At 36.6% G+C, this 21726-nt stretch overlaps 1 protein-coding gene across 1 annotated transcript in view; it reads left to right on the top strand.

Moving 5' to 3' along the window:
- Positions 1–21726, top strand: part of LOC110206901 (cadherin-related family member 4-like) — a 126284-nt gene that overhangs the window by 63350 nt on the left and 41208 nt on the right. Inside the window, exon 16 of the mRNA XM_078150012.1 lies at positions 373–518. Within this exon, the coding sequence (XP_078006138.1) occupies positions 373–518 (146 nt within the window). The remainder of the gene's footprint in view (positions 1–372; positions 519–21726) is intronic.

The raw sequence follows: 21726 nt of genomic DNA, 5'->3' as shown, positions 1-21726 counted from the left end.
GTAAGAAAGACCTTGTTTCAAATTTTTGTTGATACAATCTGGTTGTAAATTCCATCACTTAACTTCTCGGTATCACAGGCAACTCTCTAAAACCATAAATTGCAGAACAGGTGCTAATATACATTGGTAGAAAGAGTTTGGTATTTCAGTGAAATCATAGATCTAGTTCCAAATCCCAGTATTAACCTATATTTTTTATTATGTTTTATAGTTTGCAAAGCATTTTAAATAAATTATATCATTTGATTCCTCATAACATAAAGTTGTACTCATTTTCATCTTATATTTTTCTCATTTCTTTGACTTAATATCAGGTGAATATTGGAATTTCTCGATAACCATATAACAGACTTCTTTGTACTTTTGTTTCAGGAATAATAAAATTGTTGGATTCATTAGACAGAGAAATTCAAGCCCAATACAAATTAGTAGTAAGAGCAACAGATACAGACAATGACATTGAACCCGATCCACTCAGACAGAGAAGTAGTTCTGTTGTTGTGACCATCAATATCTGGTAAATATAAGACTTTTAAAAATTAATTAATTTACTTTTAGTTTTCAACATTCACTTCCATAAGATTTTGAGTTTTAACGTAATCTGATATAGGTTCTACTTATGCATTCATATAAACATATTTTCACATTAGTCATGATGTAAAGAAGAATTAGAACTAATGGGAGAACTATGAGAAAGAAGAAACAAAACAAAACAACAAAAGAAAAGGAGAGCAAATAGTATGCTTCCATCTGCATTTGGACTCCAAAGTGCTTTCTCTGGATGTGGATAACATTTTCCATCATGAATCTTTTGGAGATGTCTTAGATCCTTGCATTGCTGAGAAGAGCTAAGTCTATCAAAGTCAGTCAACTCAGTGTAGTTGTTACTGTGTACAATGTTCTCCTGGTTCAACTTATCTCACTTAGCATTGAGTTCAAATAAGTCTTTCCAGGTTTTTCTGAAGTCCACTTGCTCATCATTTACTTTTTTTTTGCCTCTCTTGATCTTGTATTTAAAGATCAAATTTTCTGTTGAACTCTCATCTTTTCATCACAAAGGAATGAAAGTCTTCTATTTCAGTGGGAATATCAGGGGATCCTGATGCTGCTTGCCTGCTCCACCACCTTGGGGCTCAAGATCTCCTGCTGGTTTGCTGAGATGGGGCTTGCTGCTGGCTTGCTGGGGCACCTCCTGTGCTTTATTGATCCCCCTCCCCCAGAGAGAGAGGTGCCTTTCCCGTTAATCCCCTGAGCTTTCTGGGCTACAAGACTGCTACACCCTGTCTTTCTGCTGGCTCAGCTGTTCTAGGGTTTTTCCTGGTGTGATATTTTCTTGGATTTCAGAGGTCAATAAGAGAGGGTGAGAATGACTTACTTCTTACTCTGCCATCTTGGCTCCAAGACTGTTTTCAACGGGAGTGTCTCTTAGGCTGTCTGAGCATTTGAAGGGAGAGAATGACGTTGCCTTGTTTAAGAAGTATTGAAAATTTAGTGGCCCAAGCTTAGAACTAAATTTAAACAATCATGAATCTTTCAACTTGTGTTCAAATTTTATTTGTTGTATCAATTAAAACAGAGTCTCAGAGTGGGCAGCGACCTTATATATCATCTAGTGAAACTGTTATCTGACCATGCTTCATACAGTAGAGGTTCCTTGAACATCCTAATCATCCTCTGAAGATACTCCCTAGTTTAGCAATATTCCTCCTGAAATGTGGTTTCCAGAAATGCCAGCTGTCTTACTAAGTGAATTATGTGACCTGATCCTGAACACTCTCTCTCTCTCTCTCTCTCTCTCTCTCTCTCTCTCTCTCTCTCTCTCTCTCTCTCTCCCCTGACTCATTCTCTTTTGATGGTAGGTATAATATCTAATGACTGGATTGCTAAGCTACCTCAGCCTCTTCCATGTTGAGGAATTTACTTTTCGCCAGCCATGAACCCTTCCTGTGTACTTTCTGTGGAGTCAGAGCTGGTTATTGCTGGCTTTCAGTACCCTTTTCTTTAGGCCCTGTGAAGGAATTCAAGTTGCCCTCTTTTTGATTCACTGACTCTGGTTATTTCTTTCTGTGGCTTGACTGGATTAGTGTTTGCCATCTTTTTCAGAGATGGAGGAGAGTGGGTAATATGGGAAGAGTCTTCACAATCTTGGGTTTCCCTCATCTCAGGGTCACTTCAACTATAAAGAAGTTTGATTGCTCCCTCTCTTTGATTCTCATCCCTTTCCCATTTATGTGGCTAAGTAAAGTCACTTTTCATTGAAAAGGAGTGAAGTCTGGGCATTCAGTGAAGTTCTCCTTCAGAATCTCTGAAGCAAGAAGGGAACGCTTGTATAAGTCCTAAAGCATAAGCTCATGGGTGCATGGAGGGTGGCAGCAAAATTTTGCTGACTGATCAGGTTAAAGATTTGCAGATCAAAGATTTCTCCAGTGTTAATTCATTAGGCTATTATTGGGCATATTTCCTTGTCCTATGGATTAATTTTTAGTCGCACTGTCTTGAGAACACAATTATTCATTTAGACAGTATTATAAGTTAATGGAGATTGGAGAAAATGGCTAGGCCTCTATCTTGTTGGTCAATATAACCTAGAAAATACCATGCCGCTCTTAAAACAACCCAATGTTACATCAGATATTTTGGCAAACATATCATACTACTGATACATGTCGGATTTGCTTTGTTACTTCAGCAGGACTGTGATCTCACCGATGACACTTCCTCCATTGATTCAGATCAAAACCCTTCAAATTGTTCTCATGTTGTGCAATGTTTGCCTATGTCTCCCCATAAATGTGGAACAGGTGATCTTACTAATGCCTTAAGAAGTTTAGTCTTACCCTCTTGACAAATTTATGGGTACCAATGGTGCTCACAGGCTGCCCATCAGTTACATCTCGCTTTCACTACAAATTTTTTTCAACTTTTCCAGAGATGCATTTCTTTGATTATACTTTTGTAGTACTTTGTCAGCATGGTTTTTCACTGGTAACATATTGAAACCATACAACTCTCCATTGCCCTATGACTGAACGTCAGTATTTTTGGAAATCGTGGTCGTCTTTGCTTGCAGTCTGATAAAATCTGCATGTATTTTCTGGATGAATGGCTATTTAGTCACACTTCCTCCATCTTGCACTTGTGAAGTCAATGTTTTTGAAATTAAGTGAAGTTCTCACATATGTCCCATTAAATTTCATTTTATTGGATTCAACCCAATTGTTATAGGTTATTGAGTTCTTTTTGGATCCCTGTCATCCAACACATTAGCTTTGCCATTGATTACTTATCCAAGTCACTGATGATAATTTTAAAAAGCAAAGAGCATAGATTCCTTGAAGCATAGTACTACAGACTTCCTTCCAAGTTGACTTCACACTGTTAACCACTATTTTTCGGGTTTGTCATTCACTTCAGAATCAATGTATTCTTGATTAGGCCATGTGTCTTCTTGTCCAAAAGATTAGCATGAGGGACCTTGGCAAATATTTTGCCAAAATCTAAATAATTTCAATAATTGTCCTAATCTACAAGTTAGGACCCTGTCAATTGAATGAGGTTACCTATAGATCATAAATTTGGAGCTAAAAGGGAGTTATGAAACTCTGTAATCCAACACCTTTATTTCATATTTGAGTAGGAGAAGCTAAAGAACTTGCCCAGAGCCATAGATGTGCAAGAGGTGGAACTTGAACTCAGACCCTCTGACTCCAGATTCTGTGCCCTTGTCACGCCTTTTAATGATCTATTTTTGTGTGTGTGATTTTTTGATTTATTTTTAATGAAGCCTTTTGTAATCGCTTTTTCTTTTCTAGACGTTCATTAATTCCTTAACAGTATGTTTAAGTGTCTTGCTATGAAGCAAAGTAAAGTTCACTGACTTAGAGTTTCCACTATCTTTTTTCTTTTTAAAAATCTAAATGTCTTGTACCCTTCACCAACGTTTCAGCCAGAGCAATAATTACCAATTTCTGTGCCTGGGGCGAACAATACAAAAGATTCATGGCCAAGTAATATAAAATTTATCCTCAAATCACTTTTTAAAGAAAAATTCATCTGTGTGTGTGTGTGTGTGTGTGTGTGTGTGTGTGTGTGTGTGTGCAAGGCCTTTTAATTCCATCCTGTGGAGAGGAGAGACCTTAGAACACCCTATAGGAGGCCACATATATTTTCCCATTTTTTTTCTGTCTTGTGATTTAATTGTCCTTTTCCAAGCTCAGTGAATAACACTAGGCAAATAATGGCTTCTGTTAACAGAAACATAAAACCACAGAAGATGTTCATTGCCAGTGCATACTTCTATATGGTGAACACTTGCATATGTGTCCTTTGTGAACTGAAGTCCTCATCAGTCCACATAATGACTCAGTATTACAACCCCCCACTACAGCCTAATCATGTCTGGAAAAACACAGGGAACCAGTCCAACAAAACTCTGCAGAAAGAAATTGAATAAGGTATCCTGAGTGATTTAGACAGTGACTCAGAGTATGTCTTATTGTCGAAGCTCATGAGCCTGCTGTCCTTACACAACAATTTTTAAAAATACACTCAAAGGGGAATTTAAGTTACTTTCACAGAAACAAAAGCTAAGTAATGGTTACATTGTAAGTATAAGTATGTGCCTCCTAATCCACTTAAATATATTTATACCCTTTCACTTAAATGTTTAGGTATTGGGTGAAATGCTTTAACAGAGGAAACAAAAAAGAAACCCTCCCCCCTTCAGTTACACAATGTATTCATGGACTATTTGCTTTTTTGTTTTGCTTTGTTTTAAACAATGGTTTATATTTTGTGTTTTCCTGTGGGCCAAGAGCAAAAATATGCCCTTTGCTCCCATGAACTCTGTGTAGTATTTTGATTTACTCTCAAGAAAACTAGTTTAGAGACTTCTCTTTTCCAGCAACTTAGTTAGTTGCTGTAAACTAGTCTTGTTACTGTTCCACATACTGTAGTATCAGTCACCCAATCTGAACATGTGTTTGCAAGCATTTTTGAACTGAAGTTCGTATTTTGACAAATGTATGTTTTTTGAAGAGATTTATAAAATGTGTTTGTTTCACAGGTAGAGGCTGCTAAAGAAGAGCATATACTTCACTATCTGGAGTAAAATGAATGTTTCTTTGAGGGCAGTCAAAATCAAAATCAGATTGCAAATATTTGGACAGAACATGTCCATTATGTATTTTACATTGTAACCTCTTAGCTTTAGAGAACTTAGCCCCTCAAGGGACTTCTGTAGCCTCTTTATACAAATTATTCTACCAAAATTAAAGGCTACTATGAAGATATTTTCTAAAATAATAAGTGAGAACAGCATTTTAAATTTAGATTGCATTCCTGAAATTTATTTTTTGCTTCTTGTGCTGTGTGGAACCCTCATTCTATTACTCCTTTTTATTCTTGCAATCTTTCCTTTATACTCTTATCTCCTGAAAACTGGCTTATCCTGCTCCCAGAGACACCTCATTCATGCTCCTTTGTCTAATGGTGACCCATTGGTTTCAGAAACAGGAGAAAGAACTGTCATACTTCTTGTTCCCTCGGTAAATATCAGATCCTCACTCTGGTGCCATCACTCAGCATCTTCATTGAAATTCACACTCTTTGTTCATAAAACCCATTTGAGGTTATTATTGATGTCATCTACTGACCCTCAAATCATACTCTCACTTTCTTTAATGATGTTTAGCCCTTAGATAACAATCTTATTTTGTACTCCAATCAGTATTAGCAACCCCACTAATTTAAATATTTATATTAATGACAACTGAACTCCCTGGACTCCAAGTTCAACCTCTTCAATTTTGTAATCTACCTTGGCATTAGCATGACACATTAGCATGAGAGACTATGGGATTTGTATCATTGGATCATATATTTAGAACTTGAGGAAGACATAGAGAGCATTGAGTCTCAACCACCTCATTTTCCAATTGAGATTGTAAGGTTAGTTGACTTGCCCAGAGTCACAAAGCTAGTAAATGTCTGAGGCATGATTTGACCTCAGATTTTCCTGACTTCAAGCCCAGTGATCTGTCTACTGTGTTGCTTACCTGCTTTTGGAGACAGAAGATGAGGTTTCAAATACTAGCCCTTCCACTTATTAGCTATATGACTATGGGTAAGCCATTTAGATCAAATGATCTTTATGGTGCTTTCCAGCTCTAAATCCTATGATTATAAGACATGTCCAAGGGTGGTTACAATTTAGACCTCACAATTGTTCCAAATTACTTCACTTCTAAGAACTTTAATTCTGAGAATCACTTGCATGATCTTTATCTTTTAATCTTTTCCTTCTCTTAAAGCCACATTTCTTCTGAACCTGTTCTTTATCTTCACCAAGATCAACATTTCTTTGATCACTCTCTATTTCCCAGGCCATCACCTTTACATTGGTTTTATTTCACTCCTTTCAGAAATTTGAACCTATATTTAGTTAGTAGTAACTATAGGCACTTGACTCTAGATACTTACAGTATTCTTTCCCTGATAGGCTTCAACCTAGGACTATCCTGCTATTTAGCTCCTCTTCCTAAGTTGTAGAATCTATTCACAGGAAATCATAAAACCATTTTATGGGTCCAATAGAAGTGCAGATAAAATAAAAAAACCCTGCCAGTATTACTAGGGTGGAGTCACCACAGTTTTGGCATAGTATACTGAAAGTTAGAGGTCACATTTCCTTTTCTAGAAGTCCTCCATCCTACCAATTCCATACCACATATTCTTCCAGTGATCATCAATCATACCCATTTCTCTCTCCTCCTAACCTACAACATCACTGTCCAAGATTCTTATCCAGATCTGGACCACTAACATCTTCTATGACCCATGAGCCCACCACTACTTCTCCCATATACTTTTAACTCATCCTAGATGAGTTAAACAGCAACTATTTCTACCACATCTTCCACCAACAAGCCTCACTGCCTCCTCTACCTTCATCTCTTTCAGAGATTTGATAGGTTAGTTTGTGGGCTTCCTTACAACAAATAAACACACTTGACTCCCTTCTGGATGGCCCACTTCTCTTCGAGTATAGATACCCTAATCATGAATGAGAAATAATGAAAAGCTTCCATGAAACAACAAAAATAATGGCAGTCATGGGTTAGAATTGTGATCTTAATGTATCCCAAGTGAAATCCTCTCTCGACCACCAGCACCCTATTTCTCATCTGACAGGGACTTTTCTGGAACAGCATACTGATCTTTATGCCATGTTTATCTCTCCAGTGAGCTCTCAATACTTAATACTCTTCTCTGATTTATTCTATCCATACCGTGGTTTTTTTAAATCTCCTCTTTCCTGAAGTCATCTCAATTCCACATGTATTTTCCATCTTCCAACAAATACCCTTGACTTCTGCCTTACCAAGAAGATTAAAATCATCTATTTTGAGCTCTTTCATTTATCCTCAGTATCTCCAAATCTCTCTTTTATCTGCCGTTCCTCTTCTCCTTTCCTCCAATTTTAAGAAGCGATGGTTCTTTCTCCTTGATAAATCTAACTCTTCACTGAAACTCTTGAGTCTCTCCCTAAGTACTTTTTTCATTGCTATTTCTCTTTATGTTTTTCATCTTGAATCTCTCCTTCTAAAGGCGCTTTCCCTTCTGCCATCAAGCACACTTAATTCTGCAATATCCCAAAATTTCAAAATAGCTCTCAAAAAACCATTTCCCTTTATTTGCCACCCACTAAAGTTACCATTCAAATTATCCTGTCTCCCTTCCTCTTTATTTCTAAGTTTCTAGAAGAAAATAGTCTATACAAAACCATTTTAAAATAAAGCCAGGACTAGTGGGTTCTTACAGAGTCAAAAAATTTCTAGAGATACTTCTGCTGAAATTTAAAAACTCTGACTCAATAGGCAGAATTTCAAGCCACTAATGGTAACTATGTCCAGGGCTATAGGTCCCCACCTAGATTTTGTGAATTGGAAAAATAAAAGAAGGAAATTATGTCTCACAAGTGAAAACCCAGGTGGATGTGATATTTGCTAGATGTATTCTTGCGTCTTCTGTTCCCCAGACTACTGCAAAGTGACTATCTTTGGAGAACAACTAGTGGATTGTGCTTAGGATTTCAACAACCATGATTACAGTGATGTTTCCCCCAAGCCAAACTTTTGAGTGTATCCTGCATAATGAAAAAATCATGGGCAAAGGCACATATCCTACTCAAGCAAAAAAAAAGGCACATGCAGATTCCAATGAGACACAGACATTACTTTTGTCAGCGATGTGTCCAGGATAACATTTCTTGCTAGAGGTTCTGACATACTCTCATCCTGTTTGCTTTACTTTTGAAGTGATAATTGACTTTCTGAGCTAATAAAAAAGAAAATATTCAAAATTTAATTGTGATAAAAGTCTAGGCAAAATGAACTTTATCAGTGCTTTCTAACGAGTACAGAAAAGAAAATGGAACACATTGTATTGTGAAAAGCTCCCAGAATATATCCTAATGGATGGATACATCCTTTCTTACAAGTGTGAAAATATGTGTGGTCTTACTGACTTTGCATTTTATTCATCCAATTGATGTGACTTGGAATCCAAAGAGAGTGTGAAGGATAAAATAAAAATTGAAGGAAAAGAAAAATATCACATGCTTAAGTACAAAATACTATAAAATCTATGGGCATCTGCCTAAGAAGACTCAATATTAGTTGGTAGCTGTGCAGACAATAATAAGACCTTCCCATAAATAGCTGTTGAGGAAGTCATTTTTGAGGTTCAATAAATAAGATTCATAGTTGCACATTCCTATTTCTGCCACTTTAAAATAATGTCAATCTAGGAATTTAGCCAAGACAAATTCTTCCCTTTTCTTCTTATATAATTGACAGCCCCAATAACAAGCAAACAGAAAAACTAACTAACAAAAAAAGGTGTCAATTTGTATTCCTGGTTTTCTAGCAGTAGAGATTATAACCAAATATATACTGGGATGGCTTTAGGCCAATCAAGACATAATAGAAGCATCACTTCTATTAAAAAAAATAAACAAACTATGACACATCCTTACAGCCATTTTTTTTAGTATTTTTTTTTACTAAAGCTTGACAGCAAAATTTTACTTTAAAAGAAAACACACATTTTAAAATTTTGAAAAGAAAACATATATATCTGTACGTATGTATTGAAACATATCCATATGTATAAATTTCAATTTTAGTTAGTTTTATTTTTACAGTATGTCATTGATATCATTTGCTTTATAACACCTATATTTTCTAATCTTCCCCTTTCCATTTCCAAGAGAAACATCCTTTATAAAAAGAATAAAAAAGAGGGGTTTAGGGGGTAAGTACAGCAAAACAAGCTGCTATGTAGAAAATATCTGATGTTAAATACAGTTTAGATATTATTCTAAAAGATTTTTAATAAATCCTTTTCAGCAAATTGGATATACTTTCAGTTTAAGATAATTTTGTTTTAAATGCCATGTGGTTTAGGGGAAAAATTTACTTGGATTAAATTTAGGCAACTTGGCTCCTGCATCATTGAATCTTTGAGCAAGGTATATAACATTTCACTGTCTGTTTTCCCATTTGCATAAAGGAGATGATAACTGAGGCAAATTTAAACAGTATATGAAAATTTTTAAATTCTGACTATTATTTATATCCTTTAATATTCCTCACAGAAATAACAATTGGGCATTCAAAGCTAGAATGACATTTTATTCATTACTTTGATGCTCTTGCATATAGGTGAACTGAGTAAAGTCACTTTATAATTTAGAAAGTATTAGTTTCTACCAATTTCCTCAATACTCACTCACCTCGTATTCTAATTTCTGATCCAAACTGAAGCTGCTCTCTCTAGATCACTATCTTTTTCATTTTAAATTTTGATGGCCGAATCTCAGTCGTCCTTCTGCTTGACCTTTCTGTAACATTTAAGATTAGTCATCTAGGGGCAGCTAGGTGGCTCAGTGAATAGAGCTCTGGCATAGGACTCAGGAGGACCTGAGTTCAGATCCAGCCTCAGACACTTAACACTTACTAGCTGTGTGACCCTGGGCAAGTCACTTAACCCTGATCGTCTCACCAAAAAGCAAGGAAAAAAAAAAGGATGCCCATCTAGTTCACATTTTGAAGATGCTGTCCTCCTCTGATGTATCTAACATTATTTTTTTTCCTGATTCTTTTCCTATGCATCATCTAACCTTTCCTTTCTAGTCTCTTATACTCATTGTTCCTCTGTCTCCCACCCATCCCTATGAGGGATTTACCAATACCCTGTTTTACTCATTCTTGTATTTTCTTTCTATACTCTCTCCCTTGGTGATCTCATTCTAACCTATGATTTAAGTCTGAGTATCAGGCATCTGTGCTACATTAGTTAGTTCTTTCCCTAATGCCTTCATCTTCTTTCTTTTTTTATCCAGGTAGTCCAATGACAATCTACCTCAGTTGATCTTTGGACATTTCTTTTCCTTGGATGGCTCCTACATTTCTTCACATGAGGATGTCTTTTAAGTGTAGAGTTCCACTACTACCCACCACCCACCCCATCCTAGTTTTTCTACTCTGTTTGTTTTGAATAAAATATGTCTTTCCAGAGACAGGTTCTAGTCATTATTCTTATCTCACTATGTCTTAGTGTTTCCTTCCTTTAGGATTTGTAGTTCACCTTGACTGGAACTCATAATCTGTCCTTTTGTGTATAGATGTCTGAAGTCATAGGTTTGAAGTGCTATCCCCTTTATCAGATTTTACCCATTTTGAATTTATGGTTATCACTACTGCTATTCCTAGACAATAAGCTTCTTATTAGACAGACTGTAGGCTCCTTGAAAGCAGTGACTATTCTTTGCCTTAGATCCCCAGAATGCCTGGCACTTAATAAATTCTGCCTGGCCCATATTATGTACTTGATAAATTCTTGTTGACTTGACTATTCTTCCTATATTATAGCTAATTTCTATGGTATCTAGCTTGATAGAGAAATGTAGCTATTTTTCTCCCTTCTCTTCCCTTTCTAGTGTAGGTTTGGAGGTATTTGGACTAGCAGAAAACTAGCTATTCCCTCTTGGATGGCCCCTGCCTTTATGTGGGCATTTTCTTAACGACTAACTTCAACAGGGAACAAGATTTACCCTTACTCAAGCATTTTATTCTGCCTCTCACGGAGGGTCAGGTGGAGCTAGCACTTTGGCTAGGAGAGAACAAAGGAGGAGGTAGGGGAAGTAATTAACTTGAATGAACAGCCACGTCCCTGAAATATTTTCCTGTTCTTTAGTTAGCATAAATCTATTTAAACAAGCCTCAGGTATTGGCTACATTAACTGCTCTGAATTTCTCTAGCTTGTTTCCTTGATTAGGATATGTAGAAGATATAACAATCATTTATCAGTACGATATTTTTTTCATTTGCATCAAACCAAATTGAATCAATTTAAACAGAAGACTTGGACCTGTTTTCTTTTTATCTCTATATACTACAGGCCATTCACTGATGCCCATCTCCTGGTTTTCCCTTTCAACAAATAATGAAGCATACAATAAGGAAGAGTTAAGATCAATCACTTGTCTAGCTGGCTTTGAAACTAATGAAAACAACAAGTTAGCAACTTTCAAGTGGATTAGACTCTTCTCAGATGGAAATGGGAGAGGAAACAGGCAGTTCACTATCAGCATGAATTGTTGGTTTCGGAAACCACCCAACTTATTGGACCCTCCCTGCACTCGGCTGTCCCATCTGGCATATTGCAGTACATTTTCAGCAGCTATAGTGGAACATAGTTATTATGTTCAGCACCAGCTACTGCCAGGAGTAAATTTTTACTCTGACCTTTGATCTCTTCCTAACTTTCATTCAGCCAACTCCATTTGAAACCCTTGATTAGCCTTTCTCCTCCCAAGCCAGTGTCCAAAGCACACAGAGTTGCATGACTGAAGTACAACATTGGCCAAGACAATCTGACCCCTCTGACTCCTGGAAAAATCTCTCCCAATGGAGTTCCCTCCAACTTCTCCCCATCTTATATGACTCAGTTCCTATCCTCTTTCAACCCTAAGTCCATCCTCATCTGGTCTCTCAGTCTTTCGATGATGGAAAGAAACAGTGTTATCTGGGTCTACGTTTCCCAGAAACTCATGTAGCTAGGTTCTGTGAAGCTTCTCCCTCTGCACTGAGGAAATGGTATATCTAAAACTTCACCACAGTCAGGTTTGCAAAATTCCAGATAAATGCATATTTATCATATCTTATTGGGTAAACTTCCTCCCTGGCCAAGAGCCCATTATTCCTATTTTAAATTATGGTACAGCAATTCAGAACACTCTCAGATACTACCTGTTAATCTATGCATCCACTTCTCCTTCAAGCCCCCATTGCAAAATCTTGTCATGTCAAAATCTTTCTGAGAGTCTGTATTTTCAATAGGATGAAGTATAAAGTCCTTAGCTGAACATTTCAAATTCTCCACAATCTAGACTTCACTTTCCTCTCCAACTTTGTTTCTCATTATACAAAATGCCTCCTAAGGTTATTTCATTTCATTATGCATTCTAGTCATACTAGACAGGTAGCTGTTTTTCCATTTTGTCCTTTCCTTTCCTGCCTCTGGGTACTTGTGTAGGGTGTTCATAAAGTTCTAGAAGAATACTAAGTGGTGATTCCTTTCTGAACTGAATTTACCATTTCAGTTGGGAAGAAACAAGTGAACTGTATAAGACTAAAATGCTTTCAATTGTGCTGTGCAAAGAATAGGCAGATCAAAAAGGGGTCAAGTAGGGAAGAATAAAACGTCTCCTTGGGAATGAAAATGCTCTTTGAACATCATTGTAACAAGTACCACAGACAAATATATGAGAATCTTCTGATTTTACAGCCTTCACTTCTTGAATGCAGTTGATTTGGGGAAAAAAGTCAAGATTCTTCTAATAGCAGTCGTGGGTAACCTTTCCTGACCTTGAGGCATAGTCCTCCAGGGTTATCTTATTGTTTACAACAGCAAACAAACAAAAATGTGAAGGAAGTGTACATAGCATAGCATAGCAGAGTACACCAATTTGAAATGTTTCACTAAAAGGAATTCATCTATGGTCATATGCAATTGTAAATTTTGTGAGAGAATTAGGTGTGGTTTTTCTTGCTGTGTAAGTTTTCTGTTATCAACCACTGATAACAAATTTAGAACATGGAGGCCTTTTGGTCAATTTTAATAATTAGGGGCTTTTGGTGAAAAATGCATAAAAATGCCAATGACCATAAATAGTATAATGTGACTGCAAAATTACATAAACTTGGGATTTCTTTGTAATTAATTGTTATTTTTAAAGGGATATTTTGTTTTAGTATTAAATTATTTAGGGAGTAAACTTTTTTGGGATTAATGCGTCTTATTTGTCCTTGTCTCCTGTTTTTATTGGAACTTTGTTGTCTGATGGGTGATGAGGAAATGTTCAACAACAGTGCTAAGTATGATTTTAGTGTACTCATATATTTTAGTTGCCTCTGAGAACATATAAAATAAGATATATGGAATTCCATGTGCATTTTTTTACTACATTAAGAGCATAAAAAGCATTTAAATGATATTTACTTCTTTAGCAATTTCAAATTCACTTTATTATCTCTTTGGAACATGAATCCATGAATTATGCTGTAAGGCATACAATTCAGGGATAGGGAACCTGTTTTTTGAGTCCATATGTGGTCTTCTAGGTTCTCAGGTATGGTCTTTGGACTCAGTCCTAGTTTTATAGAACAAATACTTTCATTAAAGGGATTTGTTCTGTGAAGGTTGGATTTCAGTGAAAGGGCCACACTTGAGGACCTAAAGGGGACCACATGTGACCTAGAGGCAGCAGGTTCCCCACCCATGGATAAGATCTGGCTTCTTTCCAATAGTTAAAAATAATTGAACTTCAGATCTTCATTTATTCAGCAAGCATTTTTTAATGTTATATTTTAGGTACTACACATTCTAGGCACTAAATATATGTTCTAAATGTTCTAGGCACTAAATATAAAAAGATTAAAACAAAAAAAGCCCTGCCATCAAGAAACTTTCATTTTATAAGGGAAGGAGAAAACAACAGAAATACAGTTAAGTAAATACAAAATATATTCAATGTAATTACAAAGTTATTTCCTAAGGGGAGAGAACTAGGAACAGAGATGAGGTTGGAGAGAGGCGAGATAAGGAGAAAGTAAAGATTGGCCTGGTATCTCTGAGCCTATGAATATCAGCAAAAGAGAACGGCAGGACCATTCCAGCAACTGCTTCAGCAGTCAAATGTGGCAACATTTTGAAGACCCAGTAATCAATCACTGCATCATTCTATATATTTAAATAGCTTCTCATTAGGTAAACCATCATGTCTGACCTACTCCTTCTTGGTCTTCTTGGCTGAATATTCATCCAGGTTACACTCACTAGTCACTATCTCCCAAAGCTCTGTCTTATGCTCTCCTTCTACACTATCTCTCACCAGATCCCATGGATTAAATTACTGTCTTTATGCAAATGATTCTCAGATCTATTTGTCTGTCTGCACTCTCTCCTGTCCTTCTTGTCCTCAAAATGCCTGTTACACATTTCAAACTGGATGTCCTATAGATATCTTAAACTCAAAACATCCAAAATTGAATTCATTATCTTTTTTCTGATCCCTTTCTCTCTTTCTAACTTTCCTATTACTGTCAAGAGTACCACCATCCTCCCAGTTACTCAGGCTCACAACCTAGTTGCCATCCTTGGCTCCTCATTCTGTCATATCCCCTATTCCCACTCTATTGTCAAGGTCCATTAATTGTACCTTTGTAACATCTCGTATATATTCCTTTCTCCCCTCTGATATTGCCACCCCTTGGTATTGCAACTAGATGCTCTCCCTACTTCAAGTCTCTTCTCATCCTAGTCTGTCTTCATCTCAGTTTTCTAATTGATCTTCCTTAAGTGCCAGTGACTATATCATTCCCTGACCCCCATTCAATAAACTCCAGTGGCCCCTATTACTTTCAGTATCAACTATAAAATACTGTTTGATTTTTAAAGCTCTTCCTAACCTGCTCTCTTCCTACCTTTCTGGTCTTCTTATACATTATTCTCCTCCGTACACTCTATAAATCAGTGAAACTGGCCTCCTTACTATTCTTTATATGAGATCTTCCAACTCTATACTCTGAGCCTGTTCACTGGTTGTCCACCCTGCCTGGAATGCTATCTTTTCTCTTCTCCAGCACCTGGATTCTCAGGCTCCTGTGAAATCTAAGACACAGCCCTACCTTGTGAAAGAAGCCTTTTCAGTGCCAGTGCCCAAGACATAATCTCCAATTTATCCTATATGTGTATATATCATCTATATCTACATATATATCTTGTTTTTTCATAGTTGTTAGCATGTTGTCTCTCTCCTTTATTTAAGGAGGAGCTCTTCAAGGGCTTTAAAAAAAAAACAATAGCTCCCTGATAGGGTTATAGGAGGGAGAGACTAAAAATGTTAGTGGGAAGAAGGGAACAATAAAAAGTATATATATATATATATATATATATATATATATATTTTTTTTTTTTTTTTAAAGAATGAATGGTGTGAGGCCAGGCAGAGGCTTTTGAGTGGTACAAGTACATTGATGACAGAGTAGGATCCTCAGACTTCCTTCCCTTGTGTCTATGGTTGTCAAACTTCCTGTTGCTGCATGTCCCATGAGAGAGGGCTAGAATTACAGGAATAGGTGAGGATGTTGAAGATGTGCTTCTGTTCTAGCTAGAGCTGTCTATCTGAATAACGAGGTTTAGATTACTCTTGATTCCCCATCCCTGTGAAAGGGCTGTCCAGTGTCACTCATTAGCTATAACAAATGAGATTTAAAGGTTGGGTAGGATTTCAGTAAGTAGAGATGATGGAAGAAAATTACATGAACAAAAACATAAAGGTGGAAAGTATTAGGCCAATTTGGGAAAGAATAAACATTAAACATGTACTATACGCCAGGCACTATGTTGACCACAAAAAAAAAATCAAAATAACCACCACCAAGACCATCAGGAAAATGTTTTATATGCACATAAATAATATATTTTAAATGCATATAAATAAATAAAACATGTAATATAGAGAAAGTAAATCCAAGGCATTAGGAGAGAGCACTACTAATAGCTTCCAGAGTAAGGAAAGACTTCATGTAGGAGGTGGTACTTGAGCTAGGCTTTGGATGGTGGTAGAGATTCTAAAATAAAGTGGTAAAGAGACAGTGTAGTTCTCTTGTGGGGAACAGCCTGTACCAAGGCATGAAGGCAGAGGATGGAATGTTGTGCACACACACAGAAAAAAACAGTTGGTCACTTTAGCTCAAACATGAAGTGTGTGAAGAGTAGTGATGAGTGATCAACCTGGAAAGCAAGGCTGGACCCAGACTGTGCCAGACTTTAATGCCAAACAGAAGAGTTTGCATTTTATTCTAGAGGCAATAGGAAGCCAATAGTATTTTTTGAGAAAGGAACAAAATGGTTAAGTCTTAGGCAGATATATAGAAGATGGATTGGAGGGGAGATAGTTGAGACAATTAGGATTCTATTACAAGAGTCCAATCAAGATATGATAAAGGGTTGTACCAATGTGGTTGTTAAAAGTAGAGAGAAGGAAAAGGATACAAGAATTGTCAGGGAGGTAGAATTAAGAAGACTTGGAAATTGACTGAGCAGGTGGGATAAAGAACAGTGAAGAAGCAAGGTTGACTACAAGGTTGTGAATCTGGGTAAGCTGGGTGGATATTGGTGCCCTTGACAGTAATTGGAAATTTGGGAAGAAGGGTGGGTTTAGGATAAAAGATAATGATTTCAAATTTTGCCATGTTGAGTTTGAGATATCTACGTAACATCCAATTGGAAATGTGCAACAGACAGGTGCTGATGTGATATTGGAGCTCAGGAGAAGCTTAGGGCTAGATATATATATATATATATATATATATATATATATATATAGATAGATAGATAGATAGATAGATAGATAGATAGATAGATAGATAGATAGATCTTGGAGTCACCTCCACAGAAATGATAATGAAACCCAGGAATGACAGAGGCCAAGAGAGGTCCCATGTAAGAACCTTGTAACACACCCACAGTTGGGGACGAGACATGGATCATGACCCTGATTGATGGTATTAGAATGAGATTCAGAAAGAGCAGCCAGAGAGATAGCAGAAGTAAGGGAGAAAAATGCCACAAATACCCAGATAAAGGGCAATATCTAGGGAGGAGGTGGTATTAACAATGATAAATATTACAAAGAAGTATGTAGATATAAAAGGGCACTACATCTGGCAATTCATTCATTGGTAAAGAAGTATTGTGAAGAAAAAAAATCATTTAGAGAAAGCAGTTTCAATTTAATGATGCTGGTGCTTCCTGCTGCCACATGTGCTCTGGACTGACTCCCACTCTGGTGTAACAGACTTCTCCTGCCAACCTGCTAAGTTGTCTTAGGCTTGGAAAATCTATCACCTTGATATTTTGTTGGCTCTGCCACTCCTTAATTTGATCTGAAGCATTATTTTAAAGTTGTTTGGAGGGGAATGTTGGGATAATTTGGCTGGGTTGCTGCCTCTAATCTGCCATCTTGGGTTCACCCCCTCCATCGCTTTATTTCTAATCAATGACTGCTACCCTCATTTCAGGCTCTCATAACCTCTTGCCTGGACTATTGTAACAGTCTCCCTGTTGTTACCCCTGCCTCAAACCCTATCCTGCTCCAACTCCTACTTTACTCATCTGGTAAAGTGGTTTTCCTAAAGTGCAGATCTTGCTATGCAACTTCCCTACTCAGTAAACTCACATGGCTCCTGGTGCCTTTAGGATAAACTATAAATTTCTCTGTTTGGCTCTTCAATCCCTTTGTAACCAGGTGCCAGCTTGCCTTTCCAACCTTGTTACAGAATACTCCCTTTCACAAAATATGTAATCTAGCCAGAGTTGCTATTCTTTCTGTTCCCAACACTTTCTTCTTCATTTCCTATCCCCATTTCTTTGCACTGACTTTCTTCCACTCTGGAATGCATAACCTCTTACCTCTCTACCTCTTAATATCTCTTGTTTCATTAAACAGTTTCAACACTACTTTCTACATGAAGCTCTTTCTAATCCTCCAGATTTTAGAGTATTTACTATCCCTATCCCTTAAATTACCTTAGATTTATTTTGTAGGTACTCATATATTCATGTGTTGTTTCTATTAGTATTTGTGCTCCTTGAGAGTATGGATTATTTGATTTTTGTTTTTGCATTCCTGGTGCCTGTAAAATAGTGTACTCCTTTAAAATGCTTGTTGATCAGCTTATTGAACTAGGATGTGGCAGTGGCTGGGGATGGATCAAAGAGATGTAGAGAAACCACAGGTAAGTGACTAGATGTGTATATGAAGGACAGACAGGAGTTATGTATGACTGGGGTTGTGAAACAGGGTGAGTGAAGGATTCATGGTAATGTTTATCAGAAATAGATGAATCAGAAAGAGAAGCTGACTTGGAGTGAAGAGGATTTCAATTTTGGACATGTTGAATATGAAGTACTAGCTTAGAGCAGCCACCGCAGGATGTGCTCCACTAGTTTTTGTAAATTCATTCCTTTTTAATTATAGAATGCTGGCCACAAGCTGACAAAGGGAGCTCCAGATTTTGCTTTACCAGGCACCGTCAAACTGGCCCCAGTGACATTTTCTTTCTACAAACTACCTTATATTAGTACAATGTATCAGACATACAATAATATGAGCTATGGAAACCAAGATTTCTCATGAGATTGATGGTACATTAGAGTTCCAGCAGCATTGGAAATACCACAAGAAAAGCTTTTCTTGATGGATTTTGGTACTTTTACATCTCTTTTAGCCAAAACAAGGATATTCAAAAGTAAAGCCTGAATATTTTTAGAAATCTCAATAAAAGTTTGAGCTATTTAATTAAAAAAAACCTAAACTACTTTTCTTTTCATTCTTAAAATTAAGCAATGTTAATATTAATTAGAAAGCCAAAATTAGGAAGCATTGTAATTAACTCTTTTATTTTTATTTTTTTTTTGCATGTGTACAAAAGGGAGAGCATTTAAGAAAAGAGATTAGGGGAAAATTACAACTATGCCCACCCACAAGTGGGGAGTCCTTTTGGGTTAAAATAATTAAAATCCAGCCTCAAGCTATGGCCAGTATATATCTAAATCCCAGGGCTGATATAAAAACAACTTTTCAGGAGTCCTTTGAGACATATGATGTTCAATCAACTTCCAAGAACTCCGGAACATGTGTTTTACAAGAGACAAAGCCAAAATACAAACTTTCCAGTAAGTACTGCAAATACCATATGGAAAACTGATCCCACAAAGTACAAAAATATTGTAAAGGAATTTTTTTTTAAAGAGAAAATAAATAAATAAATAATCCCAATAGGCTAGCAAAGAACATGCTTTCTAGTCCATTTTCCTAGTTATCAAAAATGAAGAAAAAATGCATAGGAGTTAGTGGTTTAAACTTAAATTCCAGGTCCTTTATACTTTGTTTAGCGTCGAACTAGCAGATATCCAGGTGAGAGGTTCTTGTATTCACTGTGTTCCTCTGTAATATAGTGCCTTGCATGTAGTAGGCAGTGAATTTTGAACAAATAAATGAATGTATAGAGTAACAAATGAATAAGTGAATGGTATGAATGATACATAGACTGATTTGTACCTGAAAGAATGTAACTTCTTCAAAGACAGGGACTCTTTCTCATTTTATATTTGTAGCTCTGGCACCTAGTATAATTCCTTGCACACAGGAGATGTCCAATCAAATCTTGTTGAAATGGTTCAGAAAAAATATACTTCTTATGGTTATTTGAAAAGTGGTCACCAGAATGCACATCTGAAGGAAGGTGGGCACAATCTGGCCCTTTCCTTGCCCATGCTTCTTTCTTTAGATAGTCTCACTGTATAGGGAAAAAAAAATCTCTTTTTCTTGATTTTGGTAGTTGGGAAGCCTAGGAGAATCATCATGTGGTAATTACTTTAGTGCTTTAAAAAAATCCATGATTTCATTGGTGTGGGTACTCCTTCTGCCAATGCATATCACAACCCTTCCACACCTTAACAAATGATGTTCATGAATTGCCATAGCCAAAAAAATTTGTCATCTGTTAGCCAACTTTCTGATAATGAGCCTTTCTGAACTTAATTACAGACAGAATTGTGTTATTAGCCTTTTACTTGAAGTCTTTTTAGCTTAGCAGGGCTTGCCAGAGCTTATGTTACACTGGTATAATTTTTGAGTAAACTACGTTATTTCTCACCATGATACAACCTCAGCGATGGATAGAAAGCCAGGCTCAAAATCAGGAAGATTTGCTTTCAAGTCCCATCTCAGATATATACTGCTTGTGTGACCCTGAACCAGTCACTTAGCATATCAGTGCTACAGGCAACTCTCTAAGACTCTATGTTGCAGAAAAGTTGCTGAGCTGCATTGGTGGAGAAGTTTCCCATAGCAATGAAATTACAGGTCTAATAACTATCTATATATATTATTAAAGCCATACCTCCCAAATTAATTGGAATTGAATTACTTTGTGCATATTTGTACTTATTCCCTTTATATTTATACTGTGTATATTAATTTATCTATTTCTTGTCTCTCTTATTAGAATGTAAGTTTTTTTTTCATTCTTTGCATGGAGAAAAGGAGATAGCTCTGAACACTCATGGGCATACATATATGTGTATGTGTGTGTATGTGTATGATTATAAGTTGCAGAGCAGGTGATGATTTGTATTAGTAAAAAATGTTTCCTTCTGGAGAGTTCTGGATGCCAAATTGTTATATTAGTACTGAACTGGTTATGTGATATTTATGTATATATTATATGTGTGTATATAAATATAGACACACATATATACATGTACACATTTAGATATTTGTATGTATATACACATATCTATACTTGATTCTCATCATAGTTACCTTCTATAGAGTAGTAATATTCTGTAAAATAACCACAAACATTGAATTAAAGAATACTTATTCACTGCTCCTAAGGGAAATATAGGATCAGGCTCCTATGAGAGTCTGGTCACGACATTTACTTTAGAACTTTCCAGAATGGCCACAAGTGCAGATAAAAGAATTACCTCTTCTTCTTCTTCTTCTTCTTCTTCTTCTTCTTCTTCTTCTTCTTCTTCTTCTTCTTCTTCTTCTTCTTCTTCTTCTTCTTTCTTTTTCTGATGTCCCACATTGTTGATTCGTCAGCTTTGAGCTCATGACCAACAGCACTATAAGTCATGCCTTAACAAAGCTTCTCTAACACACACTCTTTTTTTCCCATAAGGCCCCTCACAGTCTTCCTGTGCTTAGAAACACTAGAAAGCACTTCAGCAATGTGCTTGGGGACCTCTTAAAACAGTGAAACCTCCAACAAAAAGCACAAAAATGTGAAAAACATAGCCCTAAATAGATTGTGAAAAGGACCCTCATTTACGATATTTGAGCTAAAACAAGAGGGCAGTTTCTCCTTGTGCAGCCTCAGCTGAGAATACCTGTGAGAGGCAACTAGAGTTTTTGCTGCTCTGCACATGTCCATGAATGACTGCAAAAGCACCACAAGTATTTATTTGGGGGTTACAAATACATTTTAGTGAGTAGGTAAATTCAGAAATACAAAATTCATGAATAATGGGGATCAAATATGTACGTGTGTTTACAAATGTATGTTTGAATAGAATGTCCTGGG

Source organism: Phascolarctos cinereus, unplaced genomic scaffold, assembly GCF_003287225.1.
Source record: "Phascolarctos cinereus isolate Bilbo 61053 unplaced genomic scaffold, phaCin_HiC Scaffold_1;HRSCAF=81, whole genome shotgun sequence".
Lineage (NCBI taxonomy): Eukaryota > Metazoa > Chordata > Mammalia > Diprotodontia > Phascolarctidae > Phascolarctos > Phascolarctos cinereus.
This window is presented reverse-complemented; position numbering and strand designations above follow the sequence as displayed.